The sequence below is a fragment of the Scyliorhinus canicula genome, chromosome 12 (genome assembly GCF_902713615.1).
Source record: "Scyliorhinus canicula chromosome 12, sScyCan1.1, whole genome shotgun sequence".
Classification (NCBI taxonomy): domain Eukaryota; kingdom Metazoa; phylum Chordata; class Chondrichthyes; order Carcharhiniformes; family Scyliorhinidae; genus Scyliorhinus; species Scyliorhinus canicula.
Genome location: NC_052157.1, coordinates 54,175,784 through 54,191,962, shown reverse-complemented (window position 1 = coordinate 54,191,962; position 16,179 = coordinate 54,175,784). Strand labels below are relative to the sequence as shown.

At 52.2% G+C, this 16,179-nt stretch overlaps 1 protein-coding gene across 2 annotated transcripts in view; it reads right to left on the bottom strand.

The window, feature by feature from the left end:
- The window catches only part of LOC119975108 (complement C1q tumor necrosis factor-related protein 3-like), a 61,297-nt gene that overhangs the window by 27,448 nt on the left and 17,670 nt on the right, over positions 1–16,179 (bottom strand). For both annotated transcript variants that reach the window (XM_038814647.1, XM_038814646.1), the window contains exon 2: positions 8,334–8,411. In XM_038814647.1, coding sequence (XP_038670575.1) covers positions 8,334–8,411 — 78 coding nt within the window. The remainder of the gene's footprint in view (positions 1–8,333; positions 8,412–16,179) is intronic.

Sequence of the window (16,179 nt, the reverse complement as noted above, 5' to 3'; positions counted from 1 at the left end):
CCCGTCTCGTCCTTCACCCCCACTGGGTCCAGCACCACCCTTCCCGTCTCGTCCTTCACCCCCACTGGGTCCAGCACCCCCTTCCCGTCTCGTCCTTCACCCCCACCGGGTCCTGCACCCCTTTCCCGTCTCGTCCTTCACTCTACCATCTCATTCACCGCCTCCTGCTTCCTCAGCTGGTGGGCCTGTGTCCTGCTCGCCTTCTCCCCATACAGCCCCTCTGGCCCTCCGCAACTGGCCTTCCCTGAGGACACTAATCCGAACTCCATCTGGAATCTCTGCCTCACCTTCAGGAGCCCCACCTCAGGGGCCTCTGTATACCTCTGGTTCACCCTCAGAATCCCTTCCACCAGCCTTTCCGTCTCCGCCCACTCCGCCTTCTCCCTATGCACCCAAATTGACTTAAACTCCCCCCCACTGCCTTGAGGGCCTCTCACAGAGTGGCGGCCATGACCTCCCCCGTGTCGTTCAACTCCACCCACCCCTGAATGGCGGCCTTCACCTGATTGCACATCCCCTCATCCGCCAACAATTTTACATCCAGCTTCCACCGCAGGTGCTGTCCCCCCCCCCCCCCCCCCCCCCCCCCCCCACCCCACCCCCACCGCCTTGGTCCATTTGCAAATCCACCCAGTGCAGCACATGGTCAGAGACCACAATTGGCCAATATTCCGAATCGACCACCCCCACCAACAACACCCTGCCCACCACAAAATGGTAAATCCGGGGGTACACCCAGTGCATACGGGATAAATATAAAAATTCCTTCGGCCTCCCAAACCTCCATTGGCCCACCCTCCTCATAAGCTCCATAAACCCCTTCAGCTCCCTTGCCCCAAACACTTCCCTGACCTCGGGCTCGATCGGTCTAAGCTTGGCTCCATGACCGCATTAAAGTCCTCCCCATGATCAACTGGTGCGAGTCCAGGTCAGGAATCTTCCCCAGCACCCATCTCATGAAATCTACATCATCCCAATTTGGAGCATAAACATTTACCAGGACCATCGGCATCTCCTCCAGCTTCCCACTCACCATCACAAACCTTTCCCCAGAATCGGCCACAATATTCCGCACCTCGAACGCCACCCACTTATTCACCAACACCGTCTCCTTGTCCAGTTCCGAATAAAACACCTGTCCCACCCATCCTTTCCTCAGCCTTGTCTGGTCCCCTATCTTTAGGAGCGTCTCCTGCAAAAAGGCCACGTCCGCCCTTCAGACTCCTCAGGTGCGTGAACACACGTGAACGTTTGACCGGCCCATTCAGCCCCCCTCACGTTCCACCTGACCAGCCTGGTTGGGGATTCCCGCCCCCCTCACCTGCCGATCGACCATATCCCTTTTCCGGCTCAGCCCCCTGGCCTGTGTCACGCGACCCTGCAGGCCCACCCTCGGATGTCCACCTTCATCACCCCTTTTCCAACTATATCACAACAACCACACCCTTGTCAGCAACACCCCCTCCTTCCCCCCCCCCAAACAAAACAACCCCATCCTCCTCCCCTACATCTACCCCCTGACCATCCCCCACTGCACTCCCGCTAACTAGCCCGCCCAGCTAGCATGGCAGCCCCTGCCCAAGGCCTCCTTACCCCTCCTTCAATCCCCCCCCCCCCACCTCCGTCCATGACCCTCCAAAAAAACAACGAAACAGAAAAAGGTGCACTCACCCCTGATGTTCTTCCGACGGACACCTCCAAACACCCCGTTACCAAACACAAAAGAACATTTCAAAGGGAAAAAAAGTTTCCCCAAGAACAAATAAACATCCTCAAAACTCCTCCAAAGCTCTGTGTCCTCCTGCTCCTGCCAGTCCATTGTCCCTCAAAAACTCCATTGCCTCCTCTGACGTACCAAAATAATATTCTAGGTTCTGGAAAGTCACCCAGAGGCGGGCCGGGTACAGCATTCCGAACTCTACCCCCTTTCTGAAGAGAGCAGCCTTGACCCGGTTAAACCCGACCCTCCTCTTTACCAGCTCTGCACCCAGGTCCTGGTACATCCACAGTTCATACCCTTCCCAGGTGCACTTCCTCATCTTACTCGCTCATCAAAGAATCTTCTCCTTGTTCAAGAAGCAGAGCCGAATCACCATCTTCCTTGGCGGCTCGCCTGCTAGCGGCCTCCTCCTCAGTGCCCTGTGCACTCAGTCAACCTCCAGGGGCCTGTCAAAGGCCCCCTCCCCCATCAGCTTCTCCAACATTTTGGCCACATATGGGCCAGCCTCCGCTCCTTTGATGCCTTCGGGCATCCCCACAATCCTTCTGAAGCGATTCACCAGAGCCTCCACCTTCTCCTTCAGCCTCTTCTGGGTCTCCTGCATCACCCCCATCTCGCCCATCAACGAGGCCAGCTGCTCTTCATGCTCCCCCACTGCCTCCTCCATTTTCTGGATCGCCCTGCCCTGGGACTCCAGCCTCTGTTCCACTCTCTCGATCCCTGCTTTAATCAGCTCCACCACCCTGGCCAGGTCCTCCAGGGCCTCCTTCCTCTGCTGGCTGAACTTAGTGTTTAAAAATTCCACCAGCTGCTCCGTTGACCACTGGGCGCCAGAACAGGCCCTTTGCCCTCCGCCATCTTAACCTATGGCGCACATGAAGACTCTCCTGCTCCAACAGGTCCCTTCTGTCCACTGCAGGGGACACCTGCAGTCCCCTGCGGTCATCTCCCTGCAAAACAGATATACCGCTTTGGATACTGTTGAGGGAGATGGCTCACCAGGGGAAGGCAGCAGCAGCCAGGTTCATGGCACCGTGGCTGGCTCTGCTGCACAGCAGGGCAGGAAGAAAAATGGCAGGGCTATAGTGATAGGGGACTCGATCGTAAGGGGAATAGACAGGCGGTTCTGTGGACGCAATCGAGACTCCAGGATGGTATGTTGCCTCCCTGGTGCAAGGGTCAAGGATGTCTCGGAGCGGCTGCAGGACATTCTGGGGGGGGGGGGGGGGGGGGGGGGTGAACAGCCAGCTGTCGTGGTCATAGGCACCAACGATATAGGTAAAAAAATGGGATGAGGTCCTACAAGCGGAATTCAGGGAGTTAGGAGTTAAACTAAAAAGTAGGACCTCAAAGGTAGTAATCTCAGGATTGCTACCAGTGCCACGAGCCAGTCAGAGTAGGAATGTCAGGATAGATAGGATGAATGCGTGGCTCGAGAGATGGTGCAAGAGGGAGGGATTCAAATTCCTGGGGCATTGGGACCGGTTCTGGGGGAGGTGGGACCAGTACAAACCGGACGGTCTGCACCTGGGCAGGACTGGAACCGATGTCCTAGAGTTTTCTAGAGCTGTTGGGGAGGGTTTAAACTAATGTGGCAGGGGGATGGGAACCGATGCAGGAAGTTGGAAGGTAGTAAAAAAGGGACAGAAGCAAAAGGAAGTAAGGGGAAAAGTGCAAGGCAGAGAAGACATAGTCAAAAATCTAAAAGGGCGACAGTACAAGGTACAGTGACTGAGGGGAGCTCAGTGAATAGGCCCAGTAATAACAAAAGGAATAAAACTGGAGATGTTAAGATTCAAAACAAAGGTAAAAAAACCAACATAAGTGTACTTTACCTGAATGCTCGTAGTATTCGGAATAAAGTAAATGAGTTGATGGCACAAATCATCGTAAATGACTATGATTTAGTGGCCATTACTGAAACATGGTTACAGGATGGTCACGACTGGGGGCTAAAGGTAGACAAGTCTCCTGGCCCTGATGGAATGCATCCCAGAGTGCTAAAAGAGATGGCTAAGGAAATTGCAGATGCACTAGTGATAATTTACCGAAATTCACTAGACTCTGGGGTGGTCCCGGTGGATTGGAAATTAGCAAACGTGATGCCACTGTTTAAAAAAGGAGGTAGGCAGAAAGCAGGAAATTATAGGCCAGTGAGCTTAACTTCGGTAGTAGGGAAGATGCTGGAATCTATCATCAAGGAAGAAATTGCGAGGCATCTGGATAGAAATTGTCCCATTGGGCAGACGCAGCATGGGTTCGTAAAGGGCAGGTCATGCCTAACTAATTTAGTGGAATTTTTTGAGGACATTACCAGTGCAGTAGATAACGGGGAGCCGATGGATGTGGTATATCTGGATTTCCAGAAAGCCTTTGACAAGGTGCCACACAAAAGGTTGCTGCATAAGATAAAGATGCATGGCATTAAGGGTAAAGTAGTAGCATGGATAGAGGATTGGTTAATTAATAGAAAGCAAAGAGTGGGGATTAATGGGTGTTTCTCTGGTTGGCAATCAGTAGCTAGTTGTATCCCTCATGGATCAATGTTGGGCCCACAATTGTTCACAATTTACATTGATGATTTGGAGTTGGGGACCAAGGGCAATGTGTCCAAGTTTGCAGATGACACTAAGATGAGTGATAAAGCGAAAAGTGCAGAGGATACTGGAAGTCTTCAGAGGGATTTGGATAGGTTAAGTGAATGGGCTAGGGTCTGGCAGATGGAATACAATGTTGACAAATGTGAGGTTATCCATTTTGGTAGGAATAACAGCAAACGGGATTATTATTTAAACGATAAAATATTAAAGCATGCCGCTGTTCAGAGAGACTTGGGTGTGCTAGTGCATGAGTCACAGAAGGTTGGTTTACAAGTGCAACAGGTGATTAAGAAGGCAAATGGAATTTTGTCCTTCATTGCTAGAGGGATGGAGTTTAAGACTAGGGAGGTTATGTTGCAATTGTATAAGGTGTTAGTGCGGCCACACCTGAAATGAAATGAAATGAAAATCGCTTATTGTCACGAGTAGGCTTCAATGAAGTTACTGTGAAAAGCCCCTAGTCGCCACATTACGGCGCCTGTCCGGGGAGGCTGGTACGGGAATCGAACCGTGCTGCTGGCCTGCCTTGGTCTGCTTTCAAAGCCAGCGATTTAGCTTGGTGAGCTAAACCAGCCCCTGGAGTATTGTGTTCAGTTTTGGTCTCCTTACTTGAGAAAGGACGTACTGGTGCTGGAGGGTGTGCAGAGGAGATTCACTAGGTTAATCCCAGAGCTGAAGGGGTTGGATTATGAGGAGAGGTTGAGTAGACTGGGACTGTACTCGTTGGAATTTAGAAGGATGAGGGGGGATCTTATAGAAACATTTAAAATTATGAAGAGAATAGATAGGGTAGATACGGGCAGATTGTTTCCACTGGGGGGTGAAAGCAGAACTAGGGGGCATAGCCTCAAAATAAGGGGAAGTAGATTTAGGACTGAGTTTAGGAGGAACTTCTTCACCCAAAGGGTTGTGAATCTATGGAATTCCTTGCCCAGTGAAGTAGTTGAGGCTCCTTCATTACATGTTTTTAAGGTAAAGATAGATAGTTTTTTGAAGAATAAAGGGATTAAGGGTTATGGTGTTCGGGCCGGAAAGTGGAGCTGAGTCCACAAAAGATCAGCCATGATCTCATTGAATGGCGGAGCAGGCTCGAGGGGCCAGATGGCCTACTCCTGCTCCTAGTTCTTATGTTCTTATGTTCTTCTCAACCCACTCCTTGTTCAAGGAGTTACACTTTCTCCAGGCACTCCTACACCTCTTTCCATCCAAAAACTTTGCCCCTCAGATGGGGAAATGACCAGAAAATACCACCTTGAGCAGGAGCTACCAAATGTGCGCCTTCTCACTCCATGGCTGCCACTGGAAGTCCCACTTTTATGATGTTTTAATTGTCACACAGCCTGGCTGTCTTTAAAACCAGGATTTTTAAAAACGTAACTACAGCAGTCATACACACACTTTTAAGGTGTTTAACCCTTACTGCACCAACTACTTATAATAAAATATATCCAAAATTCCTACAGTCATTACATAAGCCAAACCCGCCGAGAGAGGAGAACCGGACCAAATGGCCAGGGTAAATGCGGAAAGGAGAGGGTCAGTAGAAATCTGGGAAGTTTGACATTAATGGTGGTCCTGTCCTTGACCAAGTGGGTAGGGCCTCTCACTCACAGCACTGCGGCTAGTGGAAGGATCACAGAAGTGTCAGAGCACAGAACAAGGCCATGCAGCCCATCATGTCGGTACTACCTCTCCAAACGTGCAAACCCCGAGTGCCGTTCTCCTGTCTGCTTCCCCCTAACAGGCCCTTTGCCCTCCGCCATTTTAACCTATAGCGCACATGAAGACCCTCCTGCTCCAACAGCTCATATCCCCCAGTAAGTCCTGCCTTTTCGGTAACTGTCTAATTCCATTTTGGACAATTCGGATTGAACCCTCGGGCCCTACACATAGAGTTCTACAGTGTAGAAAAGACCCTATGGCCCATTGAGCCTGCACTGATAAAAGCTACCCCTAATCTCGCGCTGATCCCACTAACAAGCCCTTGTCCCATTTCCTTTAATGTGACGGTGTTTCAAGAGCTCATCCTAGTGATTTTTAACGGTTGTGAGGTTTCCAGTCTCCACTTCTTTCCCAGGCCGTGCATTCCAGATTCACAACGCTCTCTGACTGAATTTTGTTTTTCTCAAATCCCCTCAGAATCTCCTGCTCCTCACCCTAAAACAAAGCCCCCTTGTGATTGACCCTTCAACCATGGGGAACAACTGCTTCCTATTTACCCTGTCCAAATCCCTCATAATCTTATACACCTCAATCATATTCCCCCTCAACCTTCTCTGCTCTAAAGAAAACGATCCAGTCTCTCCCTGTAGCCCAGATGTTCCATCCCAGGCAACATCCTGGTGAATCTCCTCTGTCCCCCCTCCAGCACAATCACCTCCTTTCTATAGTGAGGTGACCAGAACCTCACACAGTACTCCAGCTGCAGCCTAACCAATGTTCTGCACAGCTCCAACGTAACCTCCTGCTCTTGTATTCTATATCACGACAAAGCAAGTGTCCCATATGCCTTCTTAATTACCCTATTCACCTGCTCTGCCTCCTTCAGGGATCTGTGAACAAGTATCCCAAGATCATCTGTTCCTCTGAGCTTCCTAGTGTCCTGCCATTCATTACATACTCCCCTGTCCTGTTTCTTCTTCAAAGTGCATCACCTCACACTTATCAGGGTTAAATACCATCTGCCGTTACTCTGCCCATCAGACCAACCCATCTATATCCAAAAGAGAAAATGCTGGAAAATCTCAGCAGGTCTGGCAGCATCTGGAAGGAGAGAAAAGAGCGAGTCCAGGTGATTCTTTGTCGCAGTTTTGACTCGAAACGTTAGCTCTTTTCTCTCCTTACAGATTGATGCGCAATCAATGGACACGAAAACGTAGGTGTAGTCCGAATCGAAGGCTTTATTCAGCAAGAAGTGTGCCCAGCAGCAGGAGTACAGAAATGACCTGGCTGCTGGGGAATACGGGTTCTTATACCCCGCCTCATAGGCGGAGCTACCTTCCTCTCGACCAATGAGAATACAGAGAACACAACGCTTGGGCCAATGGGCAGCGAGCCCTCTGCACCAATGGCAGCTCACACTGCCAGGTACCGTAATACCCCTAGTCATACTACCACACAGATGCTGCCAGACCTGCTGAGATTTTCCAGCATTTTCTCTTTGGTTTCAGATTTCAGCATCCACAGTAATTTGCTTTCAACCCATCTATATCTTCCTGTAACCTACCACCCTCTTACTCATAATTAACCGACCAATCTTGACGCCGCCTGCAAACTTACTTATCACTCCCTCCACATTCTCGTCTGTTTCATTTTTTTAAAGTTAGAGTATCCAATTCTTTTTTTTCAATTAAGGGGAAATTTAGCATGGCCAATTCACCGACCCTGCACATGGTTTTGAGATGTGGGGGTGAGACACACGTAGACACGGGGAGAACGTGCAAAATCCACACGGACAGTGACCAGGGTCCGGGATGGAACCCGGGTCCTCGGCGCCGTCAGGCAGCAGTGCTAACCACTGCACCACCGTGCCGCCCATGTCTCTCCCTAACAAACAATAAGAGACCCAGCACTGATCCCTGTGGTATGCCGCTGGACACCAGCCTCCAGTTACTCAAACCACCTCCACCATCACCGTTTGTGTCCAATTACAGAGCCAGTTTCAGATCCACCTTACCAGGTTTCCTTGAATTCCATCTGCTCAAACCTTCTCAACCAATCTGCCATGTGAGACATGTCATAGGCTTTGTTAAAATCAATATAAGCTATATCAACTGCACTTCCTTCATCCACAAAATTGGTCATTTTATCAAAAAGTTCTGTCAAATTTGTTAGGCATGTCCTCCCTCTGACTAAGCCTTGTTGACTATCCCTGATCAACCCATGCCTTTCCAAGTGGAGATTAATTCTCTCCTTCAGAATTTTCTCCAATAGTTTCCCTTCCCTTCGAGAGATCCCTGACTGCTCACTCCTGTCCTGTCTTCTCAACTAACATGTTTATACCAGGCACTTACCTCAACTAGCCCGGTACAGTCCTGATGAGTGGCGGTCTGAAAAGCGAAGTGGCAGAGAATCGAAAACAGCCAGAACACCTGATGCAAACACAGCAATAAAAAAAAACACAAGGTTAAAGCAGGCATTCACACCAACTGTTAAATCGGACACTGGCTCCTGCAGAGTCTGATCCCACGCCTCTGTGATACGTGACATCATTCAGAGGTCTGACATTGCTGATTCCAGTCTCCCTCGTTATTGACATTCCAGCAGCGTAGATAGAAACCGACTGGCCTACTTCTGCTCCGTATGGTCTTAATGGAAACAAAGGCCAGGGGAACAGACATTCCATGGTTCATTCCCCATGACATCGCTTTGACCAATCAGAGTCCACTTGCCTGGTTTGAATTTAAACAAAAACTTGCCAGTTAATTGTTCCCCGGTGTAATCTGTACGGCAAGGCAACCTGTAATAACTCCCATGAGAACGAGTCGATTGATCTCCCCATGGAAGCCCAATTGCAAGGGGTTCATTAATTCCCCGAGATGAAAGCTGGCCCAAGAGGGAGCCGGCATCTCAGGATGGTCCCTGCAGGGACTCGGAGTGTTGCTGTGTTTCCCAACTGTGAGTAGGCAACAAACTACTTCTGACTTATCTTTTCAGGGTTCCTCATTGACTACAATACTGCCATGGTCAATTTCCAACCAAAAAGTGCCCTCTTCCCTTGCGGTTCTCTGAGCGATTTTATAGTCTTGTGATTCTGTCCTGATGAGTTCAAATTGAAAAGCTTCGACAGCATGTCTCTTTTTTTTCAGCAATACTGAAGTTTGCAGATCCTGCGTTCAATTATATATTGGCAGTAGGAATCTGGGATAAAAATTCTGACAAAGACCATGAAACCACTGTCGTAAAAAACTTCATCTGGTTCACTAAGGGTAGGGAAATCTACCCCTCTATATCCAGCCTGGCCGACACATGACTCCACATCAATGTGGCTGACTCTTAACTGCCCCTCTCTGAAATGGCCGTGGGGTAAATCGCAGGCGGAACCATATGAAGGCCCATTGGCCTCAGGTGGGATTTTCAGGAAATCGGCCTCTCACCAAATAAATCAGAATATTCATAAACTGACACATGATAATTTTGGGCAGGATTCTCCGTTTGGGAGACTAAGAGTGAGATTCAGCCACCGCCTTGAGCCGGGCGCAACGTTTGAAACCCACAAGAGCCCCAAATCGGGCTTCACACTGGGCCGATCACGAGTCGCCCGGCTCTCTCTGCCCGGTGCAAGTCAGATCACGCCCTCATTGGACGTGTTCCAGATAACAAGATTCAACGCCATATTCACCCGGCACCTGGGAGTTAACGGCCACACCTGCGTGGCCTCAACTGGGCGCCATTATCACCGTTTTCCACAAGCATGGATCAAGCATGATGGTACTTTGGGGGGGGGGGGTTTGCAGGCTATTAGAGCCCCCCCGTATCCGAGGACATGGCAGGGTACTAGCCCAGCACCTGGGCACCCTGGCAGTGCCACCTTGCCACTGCTAACCTGGCATTCCCAGGTGCCCAGTTGGCACTGCCGGAGTGCCATGGGCACTGCCAGTGTGCCAGGCTGACAGTGCCAAGGTGCTCATGTGCCAGGTTGGCACTGCCATGGGTCAGGGTTGTTAAGTAATGGGTTAAGAGACATTGCAATTAGTTGTCTCGTTTATGTTAAGTGTCCAATAATTGACACTGATTATGTAAAGGGGCTTCAGGTGGCCTCTGGGTCTGGTGATGTGTAGAGTTTTGTGCAGAGTCTGTTGGAAAAAATAAAAGTGTGTTGGTGAAAAGGGAACAGAACTTTTGTCTCTTCAAACCACAGCATCGAATACGTCTAACAAGGGTCCAGGGGCCACAGGAAGGTTGGGATGGCAAAGTGGGGTCCTGAAAGCAGGGGTGGACAGTTCTGAAAGGTAGAGGTGTAGAGATCAGGGCAGCGTTTCAAAATGGCGCCTCGATCTGTGAGGAGCCAGTCCTGCTGACGAGGTCAGCTCCCCAGTGCCGGATAAATTTCGAAGTGTGACTTCGATGGGGGAGAAACTCCCCAAGGCCCAAAAAAATGGCTAAATGCCATTGAATGGTGGCGTCAATCTCGGCATTGCAGCTGTGGCGAAGCACCCCTCCAAATGCAGCCAAAACCGGCTTTGACATTTTTCGGCCATTAATGGGCCGGGACTGAATTGCCTGTAGTTTGCGTTCTCATTGGGGCCGCTATTCGGGAAGCCTGTCAGGATATGCTCGTGGCGACTTCCGGTTGCGGCTATGACTAGCTAAGCCGCACATTTGGAAGCTCCTGCAACAAAGGTGTTTTTGGGCCAATTGGAGGGCCCCAACGGCGCTGAAAAAACGAATCCCGGTGGGGGAAGGTCCCCTGAGGAGAACTAGACCGATTTTATGGTCGGTACCCGGAGCGGAGCGGCAAGAAAAACGGCAGCAGCTCCCCAAAAAAAGCGGGGGAAGAAAATCAAAATGGCGGCCGGCGGTGCACCGGAGGAGTGGAAGAAATGGGCGGAGGAGCAGCAGGCCGCTCTCCTCCGTTTTTTCACGGAGATGAAAGTGGAACTCTTAGAGTCCATGAACGCGACGGCCACCAGGTTGGTGGGAGCCCAGGCGATCCAAGAGGCGTCGATTAAAGATCTGCAGCAGGAGATGGCCGCGAGGGAGGAGGAGGCCACAGTCATCGGGGCAAAGGTGGAGGCGCACGAGGCACTCCACACGAAGTGGCAGAGCCGCTTCGAGGAGCTGGACACTCGGATGAGGAGGAAAAATTTGAGGATCCTGGGCCTGGAAGAAGGCCTGGAGGGGTCGGATCTCCCGGGATATGTGGCGGAGATGTTGAGCTCCCTGATGGGGGAAGGGGCCGGTCCGGCGCCCCTGGAATTGGAAGAGGCATACCGGGTCATGGCCAGGAGGCCTAGGGCAAACGAGCCCCCGAGGGCGGTGCTGGTGCGGTTCCAGCGGCTAAGTGATCGAGAGAAAGTCCTGAGGTGGGCTAAAAGGGAGAAAAGCAGCAAGTGGCAGAACTCGACGGTAAGGGTGTACCAGGACTGGAGTGCGGAGGTGGCAAAGCGGCGGGCCCGGTACAACCGGACAAAGGCGGTGCTACACGCGAAAAAGATCAAATTTGGAATGTTGCAACCGGCGCGCTTGTGGGTCACCTACAAGGACCAACATCATTATTTCGAGTCCCCAGAGGAGGCCTGGACCTTTGTACAAGAGGAAAAGTTGGACACGAACTAAAACCTGGGAGCACCGGCGGTCGTAGCCGCCGGGGGACTCTTGATTGTGCAAGTGGCCCTTTTCTTTTTCAGGCCAGGTCGGAACTGGGTAACAGTTTCGTGGAGTGTTTGGGGTGTTTTTTCTCGAACGGTTGACTTTTCTGAATATTTTGAAGGTTTCGAGTTGTTGGGTGTTTCTGTATATTTGTACTGTTGAAATCTCTATTGTGGGTCGTTGGCTTCTTATGGGGTGTTTTTTCCCGTTTCCAATTTCCCTTAGTTATTTACCCCTCCTACCCTTTTTCTTTGGGTGCTTGGGGGGGTTTTTGGTTCTTTTTTTTCTTTTCGGGTTATGGTTATCTGCGGTTATTTATACTGTTTGATGGAGGGTGATGGTTGGGCACGCGGTTAGTTGATAGTTAGTTAATTATTTTGTTATTTAAGTATGTAGTTAAGTATTTATGTATTTAGTTACCATTGGGTATTTGTATTTATAGCGTTAAGTTGGGGAGACGGGACGGGGGGGAGCGGGTTGATTATGCGGGTCTTTCTCGGGGGTTTTAAGGGGATCTTTCACGGGCGCAGATGGGGTGAACCGGGAGGAGTCGGAATGTGGCAGGAGCAGCCGGGTCAGCGGAGACCAGCTGACTCTCGGGAGTACGATGTGGGGTACATCGCGGCTAGGAGGGGTCCTAGCCAGGGGGGGGGGGGGGGGGGGGGGGGAAGGGGAGGGGACTGGGGGGGGACACCGGGTTGCTGCTAGAAAGACCAGGGACGAGAAGGGGAGAGCCGGGGGGGGTGGGGGGGGGGGGGGGGGGCCATCGCTATGGGAAGCGGGTCAGAAAAGAAGGGATGACCCGGGGCGAGCAAGGGACAAGACATGGCTAATCGACAGGGAGTAGGGACGGGTCGCTCTGCGACCCGATTGATCACGTGGAACGTAAGGGGGCTGAATGGGCCGGTCAAAAGATCAAGGGTCTTCTCACACCTGAAGGGACTGAAGGCTGATGTAGCAATGCTGCAGGAGACTCATTTGAGGGTAGCAGATCAGGTCCGCCTGAGAAGGGGGTGGGTGGGACAGGTGTTCCACTCAGGCTTGGATATCAAGAACCGGGGGGTGGCGATTTTGGTGGGAAAGAGAGTGTCGTTTGTGGCGGCAGAGGTGGTGGCAGACAAGGAGGGCAGGTACGTGATGGTGAGGGGTAGGCTGCAGGGAGAGAGTGTGGTACTGGTAAATGTGTATGCCCCGAACTGGGACGACGCGGGTTTTATGAGGCGCCTGCTGGGCCTCATCCCGGGACTGGAGGCAGGGGGCCTGATCATGGGAGGGGACTTTAATACGGTGTTAGACCCTGGGCTGGATAGATCGAGTTCCAGGACGAATAGGAGGCCGGCAGCGGCAGAGGTGTTAAGGGGGTTTATGGAGCAGATGGGAGGGGTAGACCCATGGAGATTTGGTAGGCCTAGGGCGAGGGAGTATTCTTTTTTCTCCCACGTCCACAGAGTGTACTCTAGGATCGATTTTTTCGTATTGAACAGGGGGCTGATACCGAGAGTGCAGGACACGGAGTACTCGGCCATTGCGATATCGGACCATGCACCACATTGGGTGGACGTGGACATGGGGGAGGCGCGGGACCAACGCCCGTTGTGGCGCCTGGATGTAGGGCTGTTGGCGGACGAAGAGGTGTGCAGAAGGGTGAGAACGGGCATTGAGAACTATCTGGGTACGAATGACACAGGTGAGGTGCAGGTGGGGACGGTCTGGGAGGCCTTGAAAGCAGTGATTAGAGGAGAGCTGATCTCCATAAGGGCACACAGAGAGAGGAAGGAGAGGCAGGAAAGGGAGAGGCTGGTGGGGGAGCTCCTAGAAGTAGATAGGAAATATGCGGCGGCGCCAGAGGAGGGGCTATTAAGGGAGCGGCGTAGCTTGCAGGCCAGGTTCGACCTACTGACCACTAGGAAGGCGGAAATGCAGTGGAGAAGGGCGCAGGGTGCGGCGTATGAGTACGGGGAAAAGGCGAGCAGGATGCTGGCACACCAGCTTCGTAAGCGAGATGCAGCCAGAGAGATTGGGGGAGTGAGAGAGAGGGGTGGGGATGTAGTGCAGAAGGGGCAAGAGGTGAATAGGGTCTTTAGGGACTTCTATAGGGAATTGTATAGGTCTGAACCGCCGAAGAGGAGAGGGGGAATGAAGAACTTTCTCGACAAATTGGGGTTCCCAAAGGTACAGGAGGAGCTGGTGGAAGGGTTGGGGGCGCCGATAGAGCTGCAGGAGCTAATTAAAGGGATAGGCCAGATGCAGGCGGGGAAGGCGCCGGGGCCGGATGGGTTCCCGGTGGAGTTTTACAGGAAATTTGTGGACTTGGTGGGTCCAGTGCTGGTGCGAGCCTTCAATGAGGCGCGCGAGGGGGGGGTTCTGCCTCCAACAATGTCGCAGGCCCTGATCTCCTTGATTTTGAAGCGGGACAAGGACCCGGTCCAGTGCGGGTCCTACAGGCCTATCTCCCTCTTAAATGTAGATGCCAAGCTGTTAGCAAAGGTCCTGGCAACCAGGATAGAGGACTGTGTGCCAGGGGTAGTCCATGAAGACCAGACGGGGTTCGTGAAGGGACGCCAACTTAACACAAATGTTCGGAGATTGTTAAATGTGATTATGATGCCAGCAGTGGAAGGGGAGGCGGAGATAGTGGTAGCGCTGGACGCGGAGAAGGCATTTGACAGGGTGGAGTGGGAATACTTGTGGGAGACGTTGGAAAGGTTTGGGTTTGGGGAGGGATTTATCAAGTGGGTAAAACTGCTCTATTCAGCTCCGATGGCAAGTGTGGTAACAAACGGGAGGAGGTCAGAATATTTTGGGCTCCATCGAGGTACCAGGCAGGGATGTCCCCTATCTCCCTTACTCTTTGCATTAGCGATTGAGCCGTTGGCGATGGCACTGAGGGGTTCAGGGGGGTGGAGAGGACTGACAAGGGGAGGGGAGGAACATCGGGTCTCGCTCTATGCGGATGATTTGTTGTTGTATGTGGCAGACCCGGAGGGGGGAATGCCGGAGGTAATGGGGATACTAGCGGAGTTCGGGGACTTTTCGGGATATAAATTAAATCTGGGGAAAAGTGAGGTCTTTGTAATACACCCGGGAGACCAAGGGGAGGGAATTGGGAGGCTCCCCTTCAAAAGAGCAGTTAAAAGTTTTAGGTATTTGGGGGTGCAGGTGGCAAAGAACTGGGGGACCCTACACAAGTTGAACTTTTCCAGACTGGTGGAGCAGATGGAGGAGGAGTTTAAGAGGTGGGACATGGTGCCGCTGTCGCTAGCAGGGAGGGTGCAGTCAGTTAAAATGACGGTCCTCCCGAGGTTCTTGTTTTTGTTCCAGTGTCTGCCCATCTTCCTCCCCAGGGCCTTTTTCAAGAAGGTAACGAGTAGTATCATGGGGTATGTGTGGGCACATGGCACCCCGAGAGTTAGAAGGGTCTTTTTGGAGCGGAGTAGGGATAGTGGAGGGCTGGCGTTACCCAACCTTTCAGGATATTACTGGGCGGCAAATACATCGATGGTACGAAAGTGGATGATGGAAGGGGAGGGGGCAGCCTGGAAGCGCATGGAGAGGGCGTCCTGCGGCAACATAAGCTTAGGGGCACTGGTAACGGCACCATGGCCGCTCCCTCCCACGAGGTATACCACGAGCCCGGTGGTGGCGGCCACCCTCAAGATCTGGGGGCAGTGGAGGCGACACAGGGGGGAAGTGGGAGGTCTGATAGGGGCACCACTAAGAGGGAACCACAGATTTGCGCCGGGAAACACAGGAGGGGGATTCCAGAGCTGGCAGAGGGCGGGTATTAGACAGCTGAGGGACTTGTTTATAGAGGGGAGGTTTGCGAGCCTGGGAGAGCTGGAGGAGAAATTTGGGCTCCCCCCGGGGAACACGTTCAGGTACCTCCAAGTGAAGGCATTTGCCAGACGACAGGTAGCGGGGTTCCCCGCGCTCCCCGACAGGGGGGTGAGTGATAGGGTGCTATCAGGGGTCTGGGTCGGGGAGGGGAAGATCTCGGACATCTATAAGATTATGCAGGAGGTGGAGGAGGTACCAGTAGAGGAGCTGAAAGATAAGTGGGAGTTAGAGCTGGGGGAACAGATAGAGGACGGGACATGGGCAGACGCCCTGGAGAGGGTTAACTCGTCGTCGTCATGTGCGCGACTAAGTCTCATTCAATTTAAGGTACTGCATAGAGCCCACATGACGGGGACAAGGATGAGTCGGTTTTTCGGGGGTGAAGACAGGTGTATTAGATGTTCGGGAAGCCCTGCGAATCATGCACATATGTTTTGGGCATGTCCGGCACTGGAGGAGTTCTGGAAGGGGGTGGCAGGGACGGTGTCGAGAGTGGTGGGGTCCAGGGTCAAGCCAGGATGGGGACTTGCGATCTTCGGGGTTGGGGTGGAACCGGGGGTACAGGAGGCGAGGGAGGCTGGAATATTAGCCTTTGCGTCCTTGGTGGCTCGGAGGAGGATCCTGATTCAGTGGAGGGACGAAAGGCCTCCGAGTGTTAACACCTGGTTAAACGACATGGCAAACTTTATCCAATTGGAAAGGATCAAATTC